Below are 23,240 nucleotides of genomic sequence, written 5' to 3' on the forward strand. Positions count from 1 at the left end.
TACTACTAATAAGGTGCGACACCTAGAGCCAATACAGTCTTGCGGAAATCGTCAAAATATAGATAATGGATAGAGTACAAAACACCAAACGAGGACATCAGTACTACGTCAAAAAATCAAACAACTTGCGTTCACCAAGATTTGGACCGGGGATCCTCCCGTTGGCATACGGGAGTTTCTACCACTTCGCCCTACCACCAGGGGCTGTATTAGGAAGCAAAGGGTGATCATCACAACTTGTATAGTCGAATCTCACAAAAGAGTTCAACCAAGTCGAAGAAAGGCAAAAAATTGGCCAATCTTGAACAGATAAAATGCTCTGGGTTTGAGTTGATTTTGGCTGGTGGGGCTGGCTGGCAAGCTCATCAATGCCCTTTTCATCATAAAGGCAATACAGTAATATATAGATGCTTTTGAAGCGTATGATTAGTAGGTGGCAAATTACATAGCACTATCGTTATCCACGCTATTTTCCTTGCGTTCTATATTTAATAGAGCCACTATATCAAAATTCTTTCTAGATCAACTTCTTTCCTAGGGACTAAACATTTATTATGTTATGATATGAGCCAGGCCAGACAGATGCCTGGAAACTCTGTTTTCATATTAGCAGGATTGTAAAAATGTCTAGGGACTGAATATATGAGAAAGGCAAAGAAATTATCTTTGACTTAGTCGATGAAATGTGTAATGATAAGTGAATGGATGCATACAATGAGATCAGATAATAGCCGAGAAAGAGATGATAATTGACCTTGAGACCACAGAAAGCAAAGATACTGTACATTATAATGTTGACAAGTGACAGATAAGAAAATCAAAAAAAAACGAACCAGGGCGATCGAAGAAGTGGGCATGGTTGCAACAACTCAAACAAAGGGTGCCCATCCTAAATCAGAACAAACGAGTTAGTCCATGCTTGATGATGATATGAAATACAGAGATTTACCTGCAAACATTTGGCCGAGTTTCTCATTGCTCGTAGCTGATTGTATCAGCTCTTTAATCTTGGCATTCACAGCGTTTTGCTCAATCTTGAATTTGTTCGTCAAAGAGGCCATGATCTTGTCAGTACCTTTTTGAGTGCTACGGAGAGATAGCTTGTGGGTAGCGGCTTCTGTTGCATCCAATTCATTCAACAATGTTTGAAATACGCTGTACAGGGAGTCTTTGTTGCGTAACAAGACAAGAAGCGTAGTCTCGCAAGTAGTAGTGAAGAGACCTTTGGTCTTCAGGATACCCATTGCATGAACCAAGTTATGCGTAAGACGGAAAGGCACAATCTCTGGCGTAGGTAAAGTAGAACCCTTGCCGAACACTAGGTTAAGGTCCACATGGACCGCGTCGCCGTTGGTTACATCGAACATGATGTTGTCGGCATGACGATCGCCGAGGCTAAAAGCAAGTAGAAAGAGAGATGTGAGCAGACCATGATTTCAAAAAGACATGTGGCATATGGGCTTACCCGACGATGTAGCCAACGACAGACATGACGGCAAGGGTCTTGATATATCTTGTTCTGCTTGCTAACCACTGGTTTGGCTCGGGAAAGTGTTTCAAAAACCACTTATAAAACACTGGAGGTGATCTATGGAGCGACGGCACACCATCAGTACGAGCATGCTTCAATGAAAAAAGAAGATTACTTACATGGGCAGAATATGGTCTATGAAATACTTTGCCTTTTCTCTACCGAGACTTAACTTTTGGGCACTCATCTTTTGGCCAATTTGCTACAATCGCCATTGAGTTAGTTCAAGCAATGCTACAACAACACCATGGGAACAGCGATTACTCACATTGACTGACAAGTTACCACTAGCCTCCCAATACCCATTGACAATGGACTTTAGCGAGGCGAGGTTATCGATCCACTCAATCAAACCCCATCTTTTACCCAGTGGCACGATGGCAAAGGTACGAATGTCTAATTTCGAGTGTTAACATCCTGGAGTGTCACTGCAAGCAATCACAGACAACTTACAGAGATCGCTGTCTCGAGATTGAGCATTTTTTCTGAGGAAATGGTTGATCATGTAAAAGAACTCCATAGTACGAGCATCGTTGCGCAAATCGTCCTCCTTCTTTAACAAAAAGCTATAGACCTCACCATCAGAGCCCGTAATCTTGATACGCTTTGGCCTTTGCATTGATTTCATAACAGCCACCTTGCTATCAAAGACTAAAAAACGTAGAGAAAGTATGAGCAAAATTGTGGTGTGGACATGTTTTTGTGTGTTCACGCTCACATTTGATAGTGGGAAGAGCGTTCGGGAACGGGTTGATGGAATTATCGTTCTGTCTAATATGGCCAGGCAAAGTAGGCACCATTGTGGCTTCATTGGGCAGATAGATACTGAGGTCCTGGAGGTGGGCAAATGGATTGCGGTGGCCACGGTCATTCAAATCAATAATATCAGCATCAGAGGGAGTATTCAATATTTCGAGAAAAGCGTTTTTGACGGCAGTGGCTTGCTGTATATTCAGTAGTGTTAGTAACAAGTCAATTTGAGTGAATACAGGTGCTTACTTGTATGATTCCAGTGATTGAGTTATCAGGACTCTGTGCCTGGAAGAACAGTCAGTATTTAAGTTTCCTCCAGTGTGTGGTTGTTAGTTTTACCTTGGCCTTATCAAAGATGGTCTTCATTCTTTTTGCTACAAGAGCAGAATCAGAGTCCAAAGCACCCAACAAGAGCCAAATGGTATTGAGAGGATAGTTGACAAAGCAGATCGTGATTATATTCTGCAAGCAGGTAGCGACGTTTTCGTTGTCAGTGCTCAAATGCGAGGTCAATCTGGTCAGGAACAAGATAAACTAGAGTAGCGCAATGTCAGCAGTGTATCAACAGACATAACATAATGTGCCCCCTCTCTCTATCTCGCTCTACTTACTTGGAAGGGACGAATAGACTCGACCGCCTTGAGCATTAAATCATGGATTTTGTCAGCACATTCGAGGATTCTCTTGTTTGTCTCGGTACCACTGTAAAAACAAGTTTCAGACTGTTGCATTTTCATACAAGAAAAGAAGAGACTTACGATTCATTTTTGGCATCTTTCACCAGCTTTTCGTTATCAAAGTAATAGTTGAACAGGCGAGACATTGTGGTGTAGTAATATTTGGAGCCGTGTTCAAGTGCCTGGATAGATAATCTGATGACATATGAATGGAGCCTCAGGCTAAAGAGAGAGAAAGAGTCTGTGAGTGTGAGATGCAGCAACATGAGGGCATCCGATAGACTTACAAGGCTTCCGAGGCAGGTGCAGAACGAGGTTTACGGTTCACATAGTAGGTTGCAGTGTTGTAGAATGCTTTTTCAAGCCTTTTTAAAGAATGTCAGTATCACTGCAATCTCTTTATGTGGAAAGTACTTGCTTTTCAGGCTCAATTTCCAAAGCATATCTGAGAATGGCTCTACAACTGTCATCCTTGAGAATGCTGGGTCTCTCCAAAAAGATATCTGACATCAATAGTGCGTCCTACAGGAGAAGCATAATAAATACACTGCTTCAACACTCACTATGCTCTGTATCAAACTTACATGTGGGTCCCACTTTTCTGGACTGTTGTAATGGAGGAGGAGTCGCGCGGCTTTAGAGACTGAACCTTTCTTCCAGAACCATTTCGCCATTTCACAATGTAGTTCACGCCCAGAGAGGTGCTCAGCGTGCTTTAATGCATCAAGAGATGCCACCATGTCACCCAGTTTTCTGTTCTCTCTATACAAGTTCAGCCAAAGCTTTGCCTCATACGCCCTGGTCAAATTGGAACCTCTACACACAAACAAACATAGGCGTCAGTGAATCCTCTCTACAATGCGATACTACACACACATTTACCTAATGTCAAAGAGTGCTGCTTTGCGAAGTTCAAGCAAGTTCAATCTGTATTGTGAGCGCGGCATGATTCTTCGGAGGGAGTCGTCCCAGAGAGGCTGAATGGCTTGAATTTGACTGACTGCATCTGGCTTGCTCCACAGCTCTTGAGAGGTCTCCAGCTCCTGCAACATTTGCAACTCAAATATCTGTGGGTAGCATTTTCTGTATGATTCCGAAGTGGCCATGGCGATCTGCTTTGTGATGTTGGCTCTTGCTTCATCAATTGTGTACGTCAGCTGAATAGGCAAGTTATTCTTCATCTGATGAAGTGCACAACCCACAAGAGCACGGACATTTCGCTCCATTGGCTTATTGACGGCCCTTTCAAGGGCTGGCCAATCTTCCACATGCCAGGCAGCATCAATACGGTAAGAGTTGATCTGCGGTTGCCATGGAATTGAGCCGGTAAGTTTGTTGTCAACCTCGTAGAGTAAAGAGCCGAATCTGTTTGATTTGGACAAGCATTCCAAGTAGCCAGTGTAAGCTGATAAATCCAAAGGACTATCGTTAATCTTGCTCTTGTACAAAATTTCTGCGTAATCCCATTCACCAAGATTCACATGCTGAGCGATTTGTTCATCACGAGTTACAATTGCGGTGTAAGCGCTCATCAAGGCCTTATAGTCCTCGAGCTGCTCTGTTTCAAGATAAATGTGACGAAAATAGTTGACCATGGCGGCGTCTGTGTTGGGTATCTTGTTGTCGAAATGCTCTTTCAAGTACGTGTCAAAGTGCATCATAGCCTGTGGATAGGCACCAGTATTGAAAGCAGCAACACCCATGTCTCGGTCAGGTATTTGGCGCAAGAAAGCGTTGATACGGTCCACCATGCTTGTCAAGCTAAGATCATCACGACCTACCCGGTGCAGCCATTTACGACAGTATCCAGTAATAGCAACAGCCACTTGAAGTGCGTAACGGTTCATGCTAAGCTTCTCAGGGTTTTCAGCGGGTTTGGCATTGATGTCCAGGACAATTTGGAGTTCCCTAGCAACAGAAAGTCCAGCATCGCCGATACCAGACAGAACAGTGTGTACAACCAAGTAAGGGAGCAAGTGAAGCGCAATGTCAGTCATGTCAGATTGGACCATAGGGAGACACGCTTTGAATATGCGTGCGGCTGTACCACGAGCTTCGTTGGTCATACAGATATACCATTTGTGCACCCAGTCCTTGAAGGTACGAGCCTTGGTAAAGATGGGGTATTCCACATGCACGTCAGGCCAAGCGCCTTGGTAGGCAGACTCGAGGAAAGGAGCTAGAAACTCTTGCACTTCTCTCGGAAATCTTCTCCAGCGATTGTATGCGAGCAACAGGCCATCGCGTCTCATTTTTTTGGGTGGACGGAATCCAGCGATTTGCAGCAAGGTCTGGATAGAGTATTCCATGCAATGGCGGCTGGTCTCATCATTGGTAGTGTTGTAAGACGGGAAGATGTGATTGATAATCAGATCGTAGATAAAGTCCATGTTCTCTTCGTCGTTATTGTAGTTGCGCATGACAAACACAGTGTCATCAATAGCTCTCATTCTGACTGCACTGGGATCATTAGCACCAAGCAAACCAAGGCAGATAGCAGCGTAGTAAGAGATCATTTCATGCGTGCTGTACTTGCGGATCAGATGGATCAGATGGGCGTAGAGTCTGTCGACCTCGCAACGGTTGTAGGGATTGTTGGCAAGGATATTTTGCAGCTTTTGAAGATTGGACAGTACGAGACCGTCGTCAAACTTGGAGAATCCCAGAATGATATTGAGAACCTCGTTTTCGACCTTGGCTTTCTGGCGCTCTTGAACCAAGCTCTTGGCAGCAGCGAGTTCCTCAAAGTGGGGCAAGACGGGGAAATTGGCGTAATCCTCGGCGGTGAGACCTCTGTTGTGAACCAGCAAGTCATGGAGCGTGGTGGCTACTTGGACACGAATGGAAGAGGGGCTGACCACAAGTAGGTTGCATAATCCTTGGATGATGGCATTGATGTTGAGTCGAACAGCGTCTTTGCTCAAATGTTCAATGTAGGTTTTCCACAGAGAGAGCGCTTGGAATTGCATGTTGGGCAGCTCAAGCACACTCTCAAAAATCTTCATCAACTACAATAGACACAAAAATGAGAAATACAGCAGAGCAGCAGCATGCGCGGTTGTGCTTACATGACGATTGTGATTGTTGATATTTTCTTCCAGTAAATGCATGATGATCTTCAAGGACTGGAGCGCATAAGGGTATTGCACGTCTGGAGAGTGGCTTCTGATTTGATTAATGTAGCTGAACATTTCTTCAAAGATGGCCAGGAGGAATTCATTCAAGAGAGCTGAGAGCTTGGATTTTGCGCCATTCATGGTACGATCAATGGTCTCCATGGCTTTGTGGTACAATTGACCCTGAGTAGGGTGACCCAGGTTCATTGCAATAGTAGTCATCATGCTGGTTTGCTTGTCTACCACAAGCTGTTCCAAAATATCTCTTTCACGACAAATCTCAATCAGTTTTCTTTCACCAGCGTGTTGGACGTCTGAGTCTTCTTCGAGGAGGATGGCAATGGCAATATCGCTGGCTCCTTGTCGAACCAAATCAATGGGAGATTGATCAAAGACATTGCAGAGACCAAGCAAGGCATCCTGATCCTGGGTATAGATCACAGCATAGGGTAATGCGAAATGAAGGTGCTTTTTGAGGAACTCGGAGGGTTCATAGCCAATGCGGCTGACGATGGCAGTAGCAATAGCAGGGTCCTTGAGAAGAAGCTGAGTGACGTATTCAGTGATTTGCTTCATACGAGGTTTGCACATGGACTCGACAGAACTGGCATCAGAGTGGACAGCCAGGTATTCAAGCTAAACAAGCAAGACGTGTGTCAATGGTATCTTTTGTGTGAGATGGACATGTGGCTACTTACATTGTTCAGTAACATAAAGCACTCATCCGAGCCATTTTCAATAGAGACCAATTTAGTAATGATGTCGCTTGCCTTGGCTTCATAATTATCATACACAACTGCCATATCTTGAACTTGTGTGAAATCCACTTGGTCAACAGGAGCGGCATGAGCAGAGGCAATGTTTTCCTTGAGCAGTTCAATTTCAGGATCGTCGTATTGGATGGTATCAAAGTCAGAGAGCCAAGGTGTAACAGCATTGTTTCTCGCCAGCAAGAAAGAGACATTAAACATAGCCTTGCACTGGAATGAGATAATGGAATGAGCATACGTTGTCTATGTGTGTATGTGCGTGTATGCCGAGTTGAACTCACCAAGGTGTGATTGTTGGAGTGGACCAGGGAGGCCGCCAACGAATTTACAAGGTCTGATAAGTCTGATGTATATGGCAGGCTTAGATCAGGGGCAGCTGTACAGACTGCCGAGACGCAAGATGCGACAATGTTGACATGTTCAGCAAACATGATGCATTTAAAAGTAGCAGCGACCATGCTGTTCAGCAAGAAAGATACTTCATCGTCTGTAGGGGTGATGAGATTTTGGCACAACAAGGACTCGGCAATGGCTGCCATTTTCTATCCACAGAGTCAGACAAAAGGCGAGTAAAGATTCAGCATAGCACAGTACTTACGGTAATGACAGCAATATTTTGTCCATCCACCTTTGCTACAAGCATATTGATTGATTTGGGAATAAGATGCCATAATGTGTCGCAGAGAGGTTCTGACTCTGAGCCATTGAATGATCTCAACACATCCAAGCAAGCAGTGCTTGCAAGTGTTATAACTCGCATGATTTGATCCTTGCCTAATGCGTTGTCGAATAATGTCTGCCAATGCACGATTTAGTGTACATGATCTGTGCATTCCATACTGGTTCGCTTACTGTAAAGTCGCCTTCTGTTTGGTACAAATGTAAGGATTCTAGTTGTATATGTAAGTTGTATGATTGTATGTATGTGTATCTCTCTCTCTCTCTCTCTCTCTCTCTCTCTCTCTCTCTTACCATGGAGTATGCCGGCTACGTCTTTAAAAATGATATTGTCGTCCATCATAGCACACTGGCTCGAATAAGAGTGAATGTCTACCAAGATATCAACATACACTTGAAGCTGGTTTGCGGGGCGCTTGATTGCATGTAGAAAGAGAGGAAATACCAAGGCACAGCAAGCATCGGGAGAAACGCCGTTTTGAATAGACTGTTGTAAGAATGCATGGATGTCTGAACAAATAAGCTGAGAACAAGATTCATAAAGTACACTATAGCACGCTATTTACTTTCAATGGTGTCCACGCCATGCAAGAAGAGCTTGAGCAAATCTTCAGTGGTATCGTTCATCTTGTAGAATAGGCGAATAAAAAGAAGAAAAGAGTACGCTTTTTGCATCAATTTCACGACAGGTCGCCTTTAAATGGATGTTACAGAAATCGCCAAGTTCATGTACCGCGTTTTGAATCTTGACACGAGCCAAAATGGATAGAGTCAACATGTCAAAAAAAACCACGCGCGCATCATGGCCATCACGCAATTTGATGTGATACGCCATCCGTGTGATGTATAAGCTTCGATCAATGGCTATTCGTTTATTTAGACAGATAACTTTAGATGTTATGAATGAGAGAGATATTAAAGATAAATTGCAAATACGAGAAATGAAAATGTACAATGTGGGTCTAAGTAGTAGTAGTAGTAGTAGTAGTAGTAGTAGCAGCATTATAATTATTAGTAGTAAGAGTAGTGGCAGTGGAATGCTCTTGCAGGAACCGAAGATTGGTGGGGAATCTCTTACAATCGCCTTGGTTAATGACCTTTACATTGGGTGGTGGTGTTGCCCAGATGATCTGCGACACTCTGAATGATTCATCCTGTGCAGATACAGTCAGTACACACATTGCAGCCTTCACCATCATCCACTTACATTGAGAAAAGGCGTCTCTTCCTTGACAAACTTGAGCTTAGAGCGGTTCAGCTTGAGCTTGATGTATTCATCAAACACCAGAATCTCGGGATCTTGACTCGACTTGAGTAATCTATCGGTGATGAACTGAGTAAACATTTGCGAATTGCTCAAGTTTGACAGAAAGCCCTAAACCCGAGGAATCAGTATGCGAGTGAAAAAGCAGGATTGTTTGTATCAGTGCCAACATACCCGTGTATCCTTGTCGGAATGCTTCAAAAACCTTTCCTTGGAGAAATAAACGCCCTTTTTAGCATTGCCATTGGCATCATTGGCTGTAATGGAGCTTGATTCCAGATGATCCACAAATCCAGTGCGATAATTGTATAGCAAGGAAGCAAACATGCGAATAAAGGCGTCATGCACTTTTTGCTCGTCAAAGCAGGCAGGCAAACAGGGATGCAAAATTTGATCTGTGCAAGTGTCGTGCGTCACGAGATGGCATTCTACACAGCGCACAGTGAGTAATAGAATAAACACATATACTGCACTATATTACCTTGACAGCACATAAACATGCGAGGTTTTCTCTGGCTCTCTTCATCGTCCTCTGCTACCTGTCTTCCACATACACAACGATAGCCTTGAAATCTGCCCAACTCGGAGGTGAAAATCTCGGCCATGATGTGCCCTTCAATGTGCTTGACACGACGCGGCACTTGGTTGTGATAGCCGTGATCAAAAGTATCATTGTAAGTGATAGAGATGCGAGGCGAGGATGCTACATTGTTAGTACTCGGCTCGGTATGCTCCAGCTGCTGGAACACGGCCTTTGGTTTGGACATGAAGTTGACAAGCCGTGTCTTTGACGAGTTGTCTTGTTCTGTGGGCTTGGGAGGAGGCTCAGAGCGTCTGTAGTTGGCTTTTCTGTACGAGTTTTGTTTGTCCAGTGGAGTGACATTTGCAGCTGTCATGGGAGCTGGCATGGAGACACGTTGGTTGGGAGAGCGCGAGAGATTGGAGGAAGTAGACTGTATGGATTGGATGCTTGTAGTGGGTCTAATGGGGCTCATAGGAGGGCTATGCAATGAGCTTGTCGAAGAGGATGCGTAGTTGCCAGCACTGGTGGACAGCATTGCAGATCCAGGAAACTGGGGCAGCATGTGCTCTGTTGTTGTATTAATCTTGGGTGGAATAGGAGTGTTGGATTTGATTGGTGTCGTGTTACTGATGGACGTAGACGACTCGTTGGAGCTTCGTGTGCTTGCATTGCTTGACCAAAAGCCAGAGGGCTTGGACATGAAGGATGCAGGGTGAGACCAGACAGAAGTTGTATCTGAGCTTTCAGAGTCCCTTGATCTGGCAGGGCTGATAAAGATGTCTGTCGCTTTGGAACGGGTGCAGTTTAGGATCATCTTGCCCTTGGGAAAAGTGCACTGTACAGGCAGAGGGACTCCATAGGGGATTTTGCATTTGGTGTGCAGAGGAGCATACTGTTCTAGTGCAGATTGAAGCTTGCGTCTCTGTCTGTCGGGTATCGACATCGATCTCTGGCTCTGATGCATACTGTTGCTGTCCAGGTTCACTATACAAACATCTTCTGGTGCGTGGTCTTCCAAGTCTAGCATGTTGCCCTGAAAGCCAATCATGTAGGGCACAGGGGCTTGCAAGCATGTCAAGAGTCTCTCTGGTAAAACCGGAATAAACACAAATTGCCAATAAAAGGGAAACAGCAAGTAACGAAATGACTCGCATGCAAGTGAAAGCATCCCTGAATACTTGGATAAAAATACAACTTTGCCTTCTGCTAGTAGAGTCTAGATATATATATATATATATATATATATGCGTGAGTGTCAACAAGTGGTCGTCTGCTATAGCACGTACCTCTAACACTGCAAGAATCAGATGAGGTGATAGAGCACGGAACAGAGGAAATAAAGAAAACTGCAAGATAGAGTCAATACACATGCAGCTTCCCAAGCAGCAAAGCACTTACATTCTTCAATATGGGCACTTGATTGATAGGCGGCCTTGAAAAGAACAGCGGTCTCTTGTTGATGGTCAGTCCTATCTCGAAGCGGCCAGGAGGCGGCAATGGCACTTCCTCAATCAAATTGATCACGGTGGACTCAATATCGATGGTAGGATTTGCATTGTTGCGATGGCCACCCACACCCACAATGTTATCCAGCAAGATACGAATCCAATCACTAAACAGATCCATCCAAGGCAGTTTTCCTAGCAAGCCAATGCTTTTGGGCACCCAAACGTCATCTGCAGTGCACACGCCCATCTTGACAGGCTCCAGCAACTCTTTATAAAGTCCAATGTTCTCATGGCAAGTTCGGATCCGCTCTTCAATCTCTGCCAAGTGGCCATCTTTTTCCTGCTTCGATAAGCCAACCGTCATCTGTGCCTGATCCTTGGTTGCTTTTTCTAATTCTGCCTTTTCTACATCGATCTTTCCCTGCAAATGTTGCGCATATTCTATTGTGCTGGTAGCCATATTGGCTTTGACCCACTCTCGGATAGCATCGTTCACTGGCTTCTTGAGTTTGTCTGTCAGTCGCTCATAAAATACGACACATGTGCCATACACTGTCGCTCCGTTTTCGTCTGTCATTGTCTGTTACGTGAAAGAGAGAGAGAGAGATGAGTTGCTGTTTGAGCTTGATGTTTGCGACACTTACGAATGAGTGACACTGTTCTGGTGGGGGTGGTATATCGCCACAATACAGGGACACATCTCTTGGAAAGCAAAACTACAGACACAAGATAATAGAGATCAATTTCTACTGCTAATTTAAACATAACAAAAGCCCTTAAACTTGTTTGTCTTACCATGGCTACATAAGCAGGAAAAGGCGTATCAATCGAGTAGTTGGCTTTTGGATATCGCATCAATACAGTAGGCGTGTACTTGAGATCAAGTATGTTGGGCACAGCCTCTGGCTCCAAGGGAATTGCTGGCACACTTTCTGTCGATGTTGACTTTTGCACAGACATAGTGGAGTACCGCTTTGTCTTGTCCACTACTTGATTGCGCCTCATTAGTTCTTTCTAAAACGCCTTCCAAGCACACACTTACAGATTTTGGGATCAGATGGGCTTCTCCACTTTCTGGTAGATGTCGATGTATGGGCATCTCTGATGGACATGCGTCGAGTTGCTTCGTCTATTGAGTAGACGCTGGATCTATGATTGGAGTTCATTGTAATCGTCTTGTCGCTATCGCTTCGTTTGTATTTCTCCGTGTAAGGGCCTTGTACTGCAATGACATTGTCTCGGGCTGTGTCTCTCTCCTTGTCGAAATTATCAATGACATTTTGTACGTGGTCTAGTACGCCCAACAAGGAAGCGGAAGTGGCTGCTTCCGATAGAGTGGAACGTAACATTGGTGGCTCGGCCACTGTATAACCACGACCACGATTGCCCACTACAGGTCGTACGTTGGACTCCATCGTGTCGAGTGGTGGTGGAGACTCTGCCATGGCTGCATTACCTGACACTGCCTGTTCCTGTTGCTGGTAATAAGATACGTCACTGTCACCTGTTCTTTGGTATTTCTTTGCAGATTCGTATGTTGGTATTAAAAGGCTATCATGGAGTCCTGCCACAAAGAAATAGTCGGCTACTCTGGATGCAGGCGCAGGACTGTTTGACATGTCTCGTATTTGATATGAGAGAAGGAATTGAGATTGAGTGTATATATGCTATAGGCTTTGAAAAGCAAGCAGAGAGAGAGAGAGAGAGAGAGAGAGAGAGAGAGAAAAGAGAGAAAGAAAGTGATTTCATGATCGAGCCGTATCCATAAACAATTTTAAATGCTGATTCTATCACACGTAGCGGGTGGTCAAATCAATTGTGTGCCATGATGTATTTTCACCTGTGCCAATGGATGGTTGATTTCATTATACACGATGTTTAAGGTTGGATCCAAGCAGTTGTTATTATCATATCCTAATGACACAATCAACCGGGTCAAATTTGCACTATAAATAAAGAAATTGTCCATTTAGGTAAAGTATAGAGTCTGATCTAATTGCGCTTTTTTCATATTAAACATGGCGTAAACCTGAACTGTTACACACACTGCCACATGAAAAGCCTTCATCTGTCTCGAATGGATTGAAGACTGACAGCAAGTAGATGAGCTCTTTTGGTAGCCAGGCTGTCTTTATGGCTGGACTCATTAGATGTTGAAAGATGACCGCCTTGTTTATTTTATAGGGTTCATCCGTAAATAATGCTCCAGATCTTACTTTGTCATTGTAGGGCTCAATGCCAACTTGTACTTGTTTTGTTGAGCTGTCAATTGTTCGCATTTCAATTTTCAGCCACCGTAATGAAATACATGAAAGGCGATACCGTTTGCTCTTTTTTTTTTTTTTTTTTTTTTTTTTATACAATCAATGTTATTTACAGTAGTGATTTAAACACTGGTAGACGCACTCTTTCGAGCCCGTTTTTCTCCTCTGCTAAAAGTAGGAGAAGATGGAGGCTGGTTCACAGCACACAGTTTCACAGTGCTCAGTTGCTCGATGACCGGTGTATCAAGTATCTCTTCCACAATAAGGGATAGGGTATCATCATCCTCTTCAGAGTCTTGCTCAATCACAATGACTTCAGGTGCTTGCTCAATCAGCAATTGCTGCTTTGTTTCTTTCACGGCTGGCTTACCCATGACCTTGATCTGCTGGATACCGCCATCAGGGATCAAATGCATGCGAATGTGAGTGATTGGATCCTTGACATTGCTCAAGTAAAAAGTGGTTTCGCCGCCAGCCAAGACCGGGCTCAAGGGCACTAGACAAACCCAAGAGGCAAACACATCATAATGTGGATCCACATCTTCACTGCAGCAGCCTTGGATAAACACATTGGCGGGGGAGTTTTTGGCAAATCCAGTCGTATCTATGACGATGGACTCGAGTGCACCAGCAGTGGCTAGTTGAACCAGAACAAAATCATTCCTTTCCTTTTCAAGCTTTGATCTCGGAGTCAACCATCCATCAGACCTATTTCAAATTTCATTCATTTAAGGGTGGCCTTAATGCACAACAATACACACACTTACATTTTAGTGCCGCCGTCAAGCAAAATATTGGGATTGTTGGCACTGCGTTGGTCTGTCCAACGGACAATGCGTGCGCCCAACTTGGCAGATGCTAGATTGTAATCCTTGGATCTGTCTGACCAATCAGGTGATAATTCACCGTACACTCGAAAACGGGCCTGTCAAATATGAACTGTCAATATACATCCAAGCCGAACAAAAAAAAAAAAAAAAAAAAAAAACACTTACGACGCCACCACCAGGGGCAATGTTCAATCTGACACTCGAGTATACATTGGAATCCTTGACATCGTAAAAGTTGTGGCTGTCTGCATTGATGCGAGATTCAGCTAGTATCACTTGCCACTGCTCGATTCATGTTGGCAGGAGTCTCATTCATTGTTGTACAGGTTCACTTACAGTCATGCTGGATCTCTGGTATCCTTCCACATTAGCAAACGAAGGACAGCAATCAGTGTATCCAGTTGTATCAATGTCTAATCCAGCAATTTTGCTCTCATTGCATAGTGTAATGGTCACACTGTCAAGAAAACAGAGAACGTTCAGTATTGACATCATGATGCTATTCATGTCTCTTTACCTGCCAACAGATTCGTGTCTTTTCGTCAACCAACCGTCCGTCGCTTCATCTAGCAATACTCAGTTCAGTTCATATTCTTCTCAAGCGCACCATTGTACTTTACTGAAATCGTCCAAATTGAGCTGTCTATTGGCTTTCTCCATCTTGAGCAAGTTGGCAGCATCTCCACATGATTCATCCGTGACAACCTCAATGGATCCACCGAGGTGACAAGAGGACACCTCGGTGTAGTTTTCAAACCCTGCTTCTTCTACACTTTTAGCTTTCAGCTGTCGATGCTTTTGCGAGCTTATAACGTTTCCCATGATTTGATTGTGTGTTTTGCAAAAGAAAAAGACCAATTCAGCAAAATTTTGTCCCGCGGCCATTTAATTGATTTTGTGCGTACTGGTTCATCATTGTCTTTCTGTTCAACATTCATACATGCCTTTGCCTTGATTCACCTACAAGAAATTGACTCTATCAACATGCGGCATGTGCATCCAAATTGCGATTCTTACAGCAATCTGTAATGAAGCTTTCAAGATCAATAACATGGATTCAAAGGATCCTAAAGGACTATGTATTAGCAGATCAAATGCTCTGATGTCAGTTTACACAATTCCACAATGTCAATCGTGAATTTCCTATGAACCCACTGCCAATTCCATAAGCCTACTACCAATGTCATTGCACACCATGTCCTTTATAAATCTGAAGCGCTCAAATTCAAGATAGGGCAGGTAGGAAGTAGATAAGACACATTGCATGGTCATAGGATACAAGTTTCTTGTTGCAGACATTGCATTTACAGCGGTTGGCAATGTTTACCTTTAATAGAAGATCAGATTTACGTAAATTCCACTGCACGTTATTGGATAGCATTTTATGTCATATTTTATTTGTAAGCGAAAACTACAAATTTGGTATATATCATCAATGCATTCATAATACAAAATGATGAAAATGTGCCATGTTGAAGAAAGGGGAACACACGAAATGAAAAAGATTTGCATTTCACATGTATGTGGTGCATGTTTGAAACCGAAAATAGATGTCTATACGAAACAGGAGGATGGCGCTCTCTGTCTGTCAAGGATTGGGGGGGAGTGTATACAGTATGTCTGGGGGGTGGAAGGGATAGTACAAGAAGAGTATGTATGTATATATATATATATATATATAAATGTTGGGATTTCAGCAATAAAGCCTCAAGAAGGTTGGGATGTCAATAGCAAATCTTTCGACCAGGAAATAGCCACACGTAGGGTCCGGATAAGTAGGTACGAGGAAAGATGTTGCCGAACGAGCACTGCTGCCTTTACCATGCTTACCAACTTCAGGAACCTGTCTCATGTATGTTGGAGGTAAAGTAGGCCTCTTGAGCAATACTCTGTTCATATTCTCCCCACTACCACTCATCCCAATCACTTTCTCCTCACCCATGTTGTCGACCAAGCTAACCTTCTTGGCATTGCTACTAGTACCTGAGGGAATCAGACAAGAGTCCAGTATACAACCTGATTGATGAATGGTCAACTCTTGGGATTTGATTCTTGAATACTCACTTGCACCAGAGAATGAGCCAGCTCGAGTAGGCGGGAAGCTTTTTCTAATGTCCCATAAAGATACCAAAGACTTTTGACTGAAAAGAGTAGTATCATGAGGCCTTCTGAGCACAAGTTTACCATGGGACACATAAGCATCCTTGACTTTAAAATAATGCTGTGAGCGATCAAAGTCAGGCAGAGTCCAAATAAATCTGTGTGTGGGATCATAGGAGTCAAAGTACAAAGATAAGGATGATTCGTTTCGACTGTTGGCCGTGTTGGTAGACAGTTCATGAAGGTTGGTGGATATCAAGTTGACCATAGGCTCTGCTTTGTGCCTTCGAAGTTTGTATATCAATGCTTCGTCCAAAAGTACCCGAGGAAATACGGCATATAGGGTCTCGAATGAGGTGAAGGGGAGATAGCCAAATATCTGTAATAACACCTCGAATGGAAGTCTATCCATTGCAATTGCTCAAGAAAAATATAGTAAAAGAAGAAAAAGAAACGAAAAGAAAGAAAGGGTATGTTCCAGGGCTTTTTAAATGTTGAATAGCATAATCGAAAAAAAAAAAAAAAAAAAAAAAAGCGAATAAAAATACCCTCTTGAGTTATAGGTTATAGACTCGCCCCCCGCATTATCTCTTTGTATTTAGCACAGACCTTTGTAGCCATTACGCTATTTCGTCCAGCTGAATGTTTCCCACGATCATTAAAAAGCGGAAAGATGATTCAGTGCTATTGCATGTAGTCACTATGAAGAAGCTAAAAGATGTTTTGTTTTTTCCATCGACCATCATTCTGATAAACTGCATTGGTTCAAATTACAACTACACACTCTAAAGCGGCTGTTCAACAAATACATTGCTTTAAATCCATTCAATATAGAAAAGAAGCATCCATTGATTAGTGGGAGCTGCACCAATAGTAATCTTGTATTCGAGACAAATGTCACTTTAGCAATGGCTCAAAATTAGGTAGCCACGATCAAGAGCAGCATTCGACCTGATTAAAGTTTTGATCAGATAAATGAGGATCGTCTCTACAGATTGTCAAGATAAAGCAAGAAGAACCTCGCGACCCATTTTGACTGAAACAGTGCAACAAAACCAATGTACATGGATCCTATCTGCAACTTTTTTATGCTAGCCATGTACCTTGTAACCTATTACAAAAACAGCATTTCATAAATGTCTACCGGAGGCATCCAGGAGCCTTTAATATGAATGTGTGTGCAAATACATTCTCTTGTAGAAGCCAATGCACTGTACATTGCATTGCGAACGTCCCAAAGAGTTGATTGTGCACGCTGTGTAGAGTTTGGTATAGAGCACCATTTACAGACGCAATACTATGAACCATTTGCTGTCATTGCCAGTTTAATCATTCATCGCAGATCACAACTGACAGACAATCGGTAGTATCTCCTGTTGCTCTCCTCACCCAAGGTTTGTACTATTTCCTGAATAAGCAATAGCACCGACAATGGGCTTACAGATGCAAGTATAATCATAAACACAAAAAGGCATATATATATATATATACGATATACTTAGGGAGACACGAAAAGGGACGCGAGCCTCAAAATTTGAACAGTTTGGGCATTACAACTATCATACTTTAGCCTGATATGCACCTCTTACAGGTACGTAAACAACTTTTTTTTTTCTTGAAAAATTGCCTGTAGTATACAGCATTTCATTTTTGTTCTTGTCCTTGCTTCTTTCATTTCATTTTTGATTTCTTATATGAAGAAATCGTTTTTTAAATAGATTTATTATGATTGTTATGTTCAGGAACAGGGGCTACATGGGGGTGGGGGGGGGGAAGAGAAAGAAAAAAACGTACAGTCGTATCACTTCATCATGGCATTGTTCCATATATCCACTGTTTGCAAACTTTTCAGGTCTATACAACACGCTGCACCTTGAAAAGCAATCCAAGTGGCACACTCAACGGCAGTACCTGATCATACACACCTACATTAGATCATGTCAGCCGAGAAACAAAGTGCGCGCAACTACAGACATTGCTTACAGTTGAATTACATGACAGCCACAATAGATCTCCTCTTTTCTAACAGACAAGGTCGTATGATGTTTGAATATCATATCGTAGTATACAGGCATGTGTATGTGTGTGCGTATGCTGGTTTTCTCAATAAGACTGAGGAGACGCTCTACTTGAATGTTTTCTTCACAGTGTGGATAAAGAGAAAGGATCACTTCAGGGTTTTCGCATATAGTTAGCCACTTGGTATAATACTTGCATCTATTTACAAGTGAGCCAAAGAGCTTTGTCCTCTGACATTCGATTCTTTCTGTGAGTTTTCTTCATAAAGGTATGATATACTCCTATTGCCACTCCCTCTTCTCTCTTTCTGTGAATCAATGGTAGAATAAAACAAAACACATGTAAATGTTATGTATTAGAAATAATGTCTGCTCTATGTGTCTATATATAAAGAACCTCTTTACATACTCTTTTCTCTTCCTTTCTCTCTCTCTTTCTCTCTCTCTCTCTCTCTGTTTCCCTCTACTTTATACACATCGCCCTTTCCTTCATGAACAATAACGTCTATCAATTCCGGTGAGTGCTGTCTTTCATGCCCCATGATGCATGGGCAACCAATGACTAAACCTTATTTCACTGACGAAAACAGGGTTCAGATCGAAGATCTACCATCGTTGGATTTTTTACTACACATGTTTGTGCATGACAATGAACCGCCTCGATACATTGATCTGCTACGGGAGATTCAGTATCATTCAAGGGTAACTGACACTGCGAGCCCAACCATTGCTCTGTAAACTAACCCGTTGCATAGCTGAATAAGCTCTACATCCAAGAGTATTACATGATCATTCAGCAAGATGACAGCTACAAGTTCAAATTCAACAATGACTATGGTCTTCATAATGCCTTGAGAGCCATTACAGAGAAGAGTAGACTGGAGTTCAAGCTGATGAAGATGCATGGTAAGCTTCACAGTGCAACGACCACTGACATACACACCCATCTCATAAAATGGCTTTTAGGCAAAGAACCCTTCCATATCATCAAGCCCATAGTGATAAGAATGAATCCAGCAGAAACCGTACTCTCGTCCTTGCCTTCGCCAACACCACTCCCTATGCGAAAAGACTCGGGAATCTCATTTGAGCAAGATTTGATCCAATTCAATACAACATACAGCCATAAGCGAAAACTACCCACACTATCAAACATCATCACCTCTCCACCTATTCATTGGTCTCCTGCTGGCAGCAATCATAAATTACCTTCCCTATCATACCTGCTTGACAGCCCACAACTAGCTCCTATTCACATGCTCCCTCTCTCACCAGTGTCTGCTTCTGCATCCCCTTATTCCTCTAGTACTGCTAATGCAAGAACCATGACCTACAAAAAGCGGACCAGAGGAGGTAGTGTGCCCCCCATCAAACACAATTCGTCTGCGACCATGTGGATAGCAGTGGCAAAGCATGCTGCCAGGCATTTCGCAGATCCTACGACCTATCAAGACATCAATCCATTCACATGAAGAACCGACCGCTTTGCTATTGCCGTGCATGTGGTAAGAAGTTTACTCGCTTAGACGCTTTGCAAAGACACGAACGCATTCAAGGACATAAATGAATAAATACACTTTATGTACAATGTTAGCTGGTTTTCTAGCATGTATGTAAAGTAGGAAAAAAAGGTGCATTGTTTGAGTATCAAGCGTGTGTTTATTTTTTTTGTTTGCGTATACATGTATATCGTTGGTGTTGATTGTTGAGGGTTGTTCATGTTGTTTGCTGTTATCATTTGCTGCTGCTCCATATTGCTGCTTAACGTCCACCTCTGCCTCTGCCACCACGTCCACCACGTCCACGCGACATGCCTCTTCCACGACCACGACCAGCACCGTCATCTAAAGGCAGCGTCAGTACATTTGCAAAGCGTGAAATGAGCAAAGCCGTGTGTGCTTACCATCATGCTTCTTTTTTGATTTAGGTGAATCGTCGATCAAAAGTGTATCTAACGGCAGACTATCAGGCAAAATAACACAACGGATAGTGTTACCACGGATACTCAAGGTATCTAAACTGACAGGATCTCTATTTTTGACGGTCATCTTTACTGTCTTCAAGTGTGTATTCATGCTCATATCAACGCCTGTGATAGTGCCGTGAACAACTGTGCCATTCTTCATTTCGACAGAGACTGTCTCGTTGTTCAATTTCATCAAAAATCTACAGACATTGGGTGTTATTGGATACCGCACCACAAGCCCAACATAAACAGGCTCTAGCAAGATTATTACCTAACCAACTTCATCTTGTTTATTTTTACTGTGAGTTCAAGTGTATAATGGAAAGGAAAAAAGGGAAAAAGAAAAAAGTAATCCGCGTATCGCTTGTTGAAGGGAGGAGGAGGGGGGGGTTACAAAGCGAATTGCAAGCTAAAAAAAATCAAACAAGCCACTTTGAAATCACTTTACTGGAATTATAAATGTACAAGATGGATATAAATTACAATTGGCTTCGCATTACTACTACTGTCTAGCCTCCCAGACCTCTTCCGAGTTGCGTCCTCTCTTCTTTAGACTTTCTTTGGCTGCTTGATGCTCTTTGATCATGGCCTAACCATCCTGGTTAAATCCCGCTTATTATGTGTTCATCAGGCAACTTACATCTGCAATTTCAGAGGATTTGGTCTTTGTTTTGAGACAAAACTTGAAATCATCCCATTTTCCAGAACAATCCTTTTTTGTGCCATATCGATAATAGTTGATGGCCTGTGATCCGAGCGCTATAAGGTTGTAGATGCTGTGAGAATGCAGGCATACAATGACATGTCATGTATACAATCACTTTACTGTAACATTGGAATACGGCATCAAATGCCTGAGATGCACTGCATGTCTCATAATCATTCTTCTTTTCTTTTTCAACTTCTTCAAAGAATGCGGTGGCATCCTTGTCTTCATGTGTTGTTGTATGTTCTGTCATTGCTTATATTGGCTCACAACCCCGGATGTTGCAGAGAAAATGAAAGAGTAGTGGGTGCAGATTTGCAGAAGGGTCCCTTCAAACTGCTGTGATTTACATTGACTCTCCGATAACAAGTTTGAATGGATCGCATTACACAGTAGCATCAGATGTAGCTAAAGGCACCTACAACAGCATTGCATCCATGTAGAGTTCAAGCCAGCTGTTACGCATTAAATGAGCCTAATTCAAACAGAAGCCATCAAGTCAATTCAAAGAAAAATGGTAGTTCTTTGTGATGGCCTATCAAAACCAGAGCAACTCGCCTGGGCTTCTGGCTGCAATAAATAAAGATGGTATTATGAATTACGAGTGCTTACGCTTCGGATGGCTCTCTGCCTTCACTTCACTTTGGTGAGAACCAACCTGCACCGCAGCAGCTTGCGCTACCAATTGCCCTTGCGTATTTTAACAAAATACTGCTATTTTTATTTCGACCCTCTACTTACACATGAAAACCCTTCATATTATCTGTGGATCTGATGCTTATGTGATGCTCTACATCCATATACACGTAGCTACTTCATATACGGGCAAGCAACATACTATTATGAACCCTTTTCAGTCAAAGAGTGTGCCTAATACAGCAAAACCTGGGTGTATTCGTGCTGTGTTTTCTCGCATTAAAGGCCGTTTTAGACCATCAAAATAGCACTAAACAATTGCTCTCATTTGGCAGCAACTACCTGACACCTTTGCTCAACTTTTTGAGGACCAAAAAAACATGGCCAAAATTCGACCAGAAAGCATGAAGTACCCCTCATGGTTTTCATCGAAAATCAAACGATCGCGTTTTTGACCTTGAAAATGAAGACTTTTACTATGGTATGTATGGAATCAAGATGTTCCTATCGATCTAACGTAGCCTCTGAAATCATTTTTGTGGGACCTTGATATGTAAAATCTCGACTTTTTGGCCAGAAACCTGTTTTCATATTTTCATAAATTGCTCAATAAGTTTATTCAAAACATCTATTTTACTTGATACCATTGAATGCGCCTTGAAAAGCACTCCAAGAAAGCTTAAAGAACCATAGGATGATTATCATATTTTGCTTAGTCGAATCTGCAAGAATAGATCAATCGAGTCGAAAAATTATCAAAAGCTGTCCAATCTAGCACCAACCTAGAGTCAACTATGACTCTGAGCTTGAATTGATTTTGGCTTGTAGGGTAGGCTGGCAAACTCAATGCCCTTTTAACCATAAAGGCAATACAGTAATAGATGCTTTTGAGGCGTATAAAAAGTAGGTGGCAAATTACATAGCACTACCGTTAGCCATGCTATTTTCTTTGGATTCTATATTTAATAACGCCAGTCTATCAAAATACTTGCTAGATCAACTTCTTTTCTTTTTGAGGCTTTAAAAATGTGTAGGGACAATACATTTATTATGCTATGATATATACTGTATTCGAGAAAGCTACATTTTAGCAGCATCTAATCTGCCATTTCGCATGTACGCTCAATATATCACTGTAGAGTCAATTTGACAGCCGCATAGTCTTTGAAAAGTAGTGATAGCTTATGTGTAAATTCATTCATCACATCCCAACATCACATTTAATCCAAACCTCATGCGTTTCTACCTCTTTGATCTCTGTTGTCATGTTAACTGTTTTATTTTGTGCAAGTTGATTTAACTGTATTCAATAACCTTCTTGACGTAGTATCCACCGGCAGCAAGAGAAATGACAGACAAGGCAATAGGAACTGGCTTTCTGGTCTTGAGAGCACGGGGAATCATAGCACCACCCAACAAAGTAGATGCAGCAACAGCAGTTTCATGGCCATAATCTCTGTTTTGTTGAATTAAATAACCAGCAGCGCCGTAAAGGGCACCAACACCAAGACCAGCGACCAAGGAAGGAACTGAGCGAGTTTTGGCGAATCCAGCGACACCGCTTTCATGACAAAATCGCGTTAATGCATGTAGACAGGTACATTTCTCCCACTCACTTACCCAACAGCGCACAAGCCAGCCAAGGTATAAGAAGGATGATGAGACATTTTGTTAAATTGATGTGTATATGGTCAAAAGACCTTTCACAATCCACAGCTTTTATATCCAAGTAATTTGGTTCCTGTACCCCCACTACCACCCCCCGCACAAAGCGTCACGAATGATTCATCAAATGGTTATTTGGTAAGAGCTGCTGCTGCATTGGATAGCAGCTGTCAAAAGGAATATAAACAAACTCTCTCAACACACTTTTTACTGCACAAAACCTGGATTCTGGATCGTTGAAGCCCACTGTTTGTTGCCATCATGCCTACGATTCAATTCTTGATTTACAATTGCT

General features: G+C 42.6%; 8 protein-coding genes across 8 annotated transcripts; 1 reads left to right on the plus strand and 7 right to left on the minus strand.

Moving 5' to 3' along the window:
• Nucleotides 1-869: 869 nt before the first annotated feature.
• Nucleotides 870-8,152, minus strand: ATC70_006987 (uncharacterized protein; the record flags this gene model as incomplete). The annotated part of the gene is made up of 22 exons (XM_064826253.1): nucleotides 870-889; nucleotides 950-1,395; nucleotides 1,466-1,588; nucleotides 1,651-1,733; nucleotides 1,800-1,927; nucleotides 1,985-2,182; nucleotides 2,250-2,475; nucleotides 2,531-2,569; nucleotides 2,624-2,818; nucleotides 2,896-2,986; nucleotides 3,043-3,183; nucleotides 3,249-3,326; nucleotides 3,380-3,483; nucleotides 3,546-3,777; nucleotides 3,844-5,969; nucleotides 6,030-6,713; nucleotides 6,776-7,057; nucleotides 7,129-7,389; nucleotides 7,446-7,643; nucleotides 7,700-7,737; nucleotides 7,820-8,035; nucleotides 8,092-8,152. 22 exons carry the CDS (start codon nucleotides 8,150-8,152, stop codon nucleotides 870-872), a joined length of 5,970 nt encoding a protein of 1,989 aa, XP_064676351.1.
• Nucleotides 8,153-8,487: 335 nt separating this feature from the next.
• ATC70_006988 (uncharacterized protein) lies at nucleotides 8,488-12,379 on the minus strand (the record flags this gene model as incomplete). The annotated part of the gene is made up of 9 exons (XM_064826254.1): nucleotides 8,488-8,679; nucleotides 8,733-8,900; nucleotides 8,964-9,217; nucleotides 9,271-10,528; nucleotides 10,599-10,658; nucleotides 10,711-11,340; nucleotides 11,405-11,476; nucleotides 11,556-11,746; nucleotides 11,803-12,379. The coding sequence occupies 9 exons, from the start codon at nucleotides 12,377-12,379 to the stop codon at nucleotides 8,488-8,490; spliced, it is 3,402 nt and encodes a 1,133-aa protein (XP_064676352.1).
• A 767-nt stretch (nucleotides 12,380-13,146) lies between these two features.
• ATC70_006989 (2-oxoisovalerate dehydrogenase subunit alpha, mitochondrial) lies at nucleotides 13,147-14,676 on the minus strand (the record flags this gene model as incomplete). The annotated part of the gene is made up of 6 exons (XM_064826255.1): nucleotides 13,147-13,732; nucleotides 13,792-13,949; nucleotides 14,020-14,136; nucleotides 14,191-14,311; nucleotides 14,372-14,420; nucleotides 14,475-14,676. 6 exons carry the CDS (start codon nucleotides 14,674-14,676, stop codon nucleotides 13,147-13,149), a joined length of 1,233 nt encoding a protein of 410 aa, XP_064676353.1.
• Nucleotides 14,677-15,547: 871 nt separating this feature from the next.
• On the minus strand, nucleotides 15,548-16,366 carry ATC70_006990 (uncharacterized protein; the record flags this gene model as incomplete). Its single annotated transcript, XM_064826256.1, has 1 exon — nucleotides 15,548-16,366. One exon carries the CDS (start codon nucleotides 16,364-16,366, stop codon nucleotides 15,548-15,550), a length of 819 nt encoding a protein of 272 aa, XP_064676354.1.
• A 2,164-nt stretch (nucleotides 16,367-18,530) lies between these two features.
• ATC70_006991 (S1 motif domain-containing protein) lies at nucleotides 18,531-19,444 on the plus strand (the record flags this gene model as incomplete). The annotated part of the gene is made up of 3 exons (XM_064826257.1): nucleotides 18,531-18,674; nucleotides 18,728-18,878; nucleotides 18,939-19,444. The coding sequence occupies 3 exons, from the start codon at nucleotides 18,531-18,533 to the stop codon at nucleotides 19,442-19,444; spliced, it is 801 nt and encodes a 266-aa protein (XP_064676355.1).
• Nucleotides 19,445-19,733: 289 nt separating this feature from the next.
• Nucleotides 19,734-20,223, minus strand: YET3_1 (Endoplasmic reticulum transmembrane protein 3; the record flags this gene model as incomplete). The annotated part of the gene is made up of 3 exons (XM_064826258.1): nucleotides 19,734-19,816; nucleotides 19,876-20,138; nucleotides 20,210-20,223. 3 exons carry the CDS (start codon nucleotides 20,221-20,223, stop codon nucleotides 19,734-19,736), a joined length of 360 nt encoding a protein of 119 aa, XP_064676356.1.
• Nucleotides 20,224-20,440: 217 nt separating this feature from the next.
• Nucleotides 20,441-20,897, minus strand: DPH3_1 (Diphthamide biosynthesis protein 3; the record flags this gene model as incomplete). The annotated part of the gene is made up of 3 exons (XM_064826259.1): nucleotides 20,441-20,527; nucleotides 20,579-20,697; nucleotides 20,765-20,897. 3 exons carry the CDS (start codon nucleotides 20,895-20,897, stop codon nucleotides 20,441-20,443), a joined length of 339 nt encoding a protein of 112 aa, XP_064676357.1.
• A 1,679-nt stretch (nucleotides 20,898-22,576) lies between these two features.
• ATC70_006994 (uncharacterized protein) lies at nucleotides 22,577-22,947 on the minus strand (the record flags this gene model as incomplete). Its single annotated transcript, XM_064826260.1, has 2 exons — nucleotides 22,577-22,841; nucleotides 22,901-22,947. The coding sequence occupies 2 exons, from the start codon at nucleotides 22,945-22,947 to the stop codon at nucleotides 22,577-22,579; spliced, it is 312 nt and encodes a 103-aa protein (XP_064676358.1).
• Nucleotides 22,948-23,240: the final 293 nt, after the last annotated feature.

This window comes from Mucor velutinosus (genome assembly GCF_035048745.1).
Source record: "Mucor velutinosus strain NIH1002 chromosome Unknown tig00001549, whole genome shotgun sequence".
NCBI classification, from domain to species: domain Eukaryota; kingdom Fungi; phylum Mucoromycota; class Mucoromycetes; order Mucorales; family Mucoraceae; genus Mucor; species Mucor velutinosus.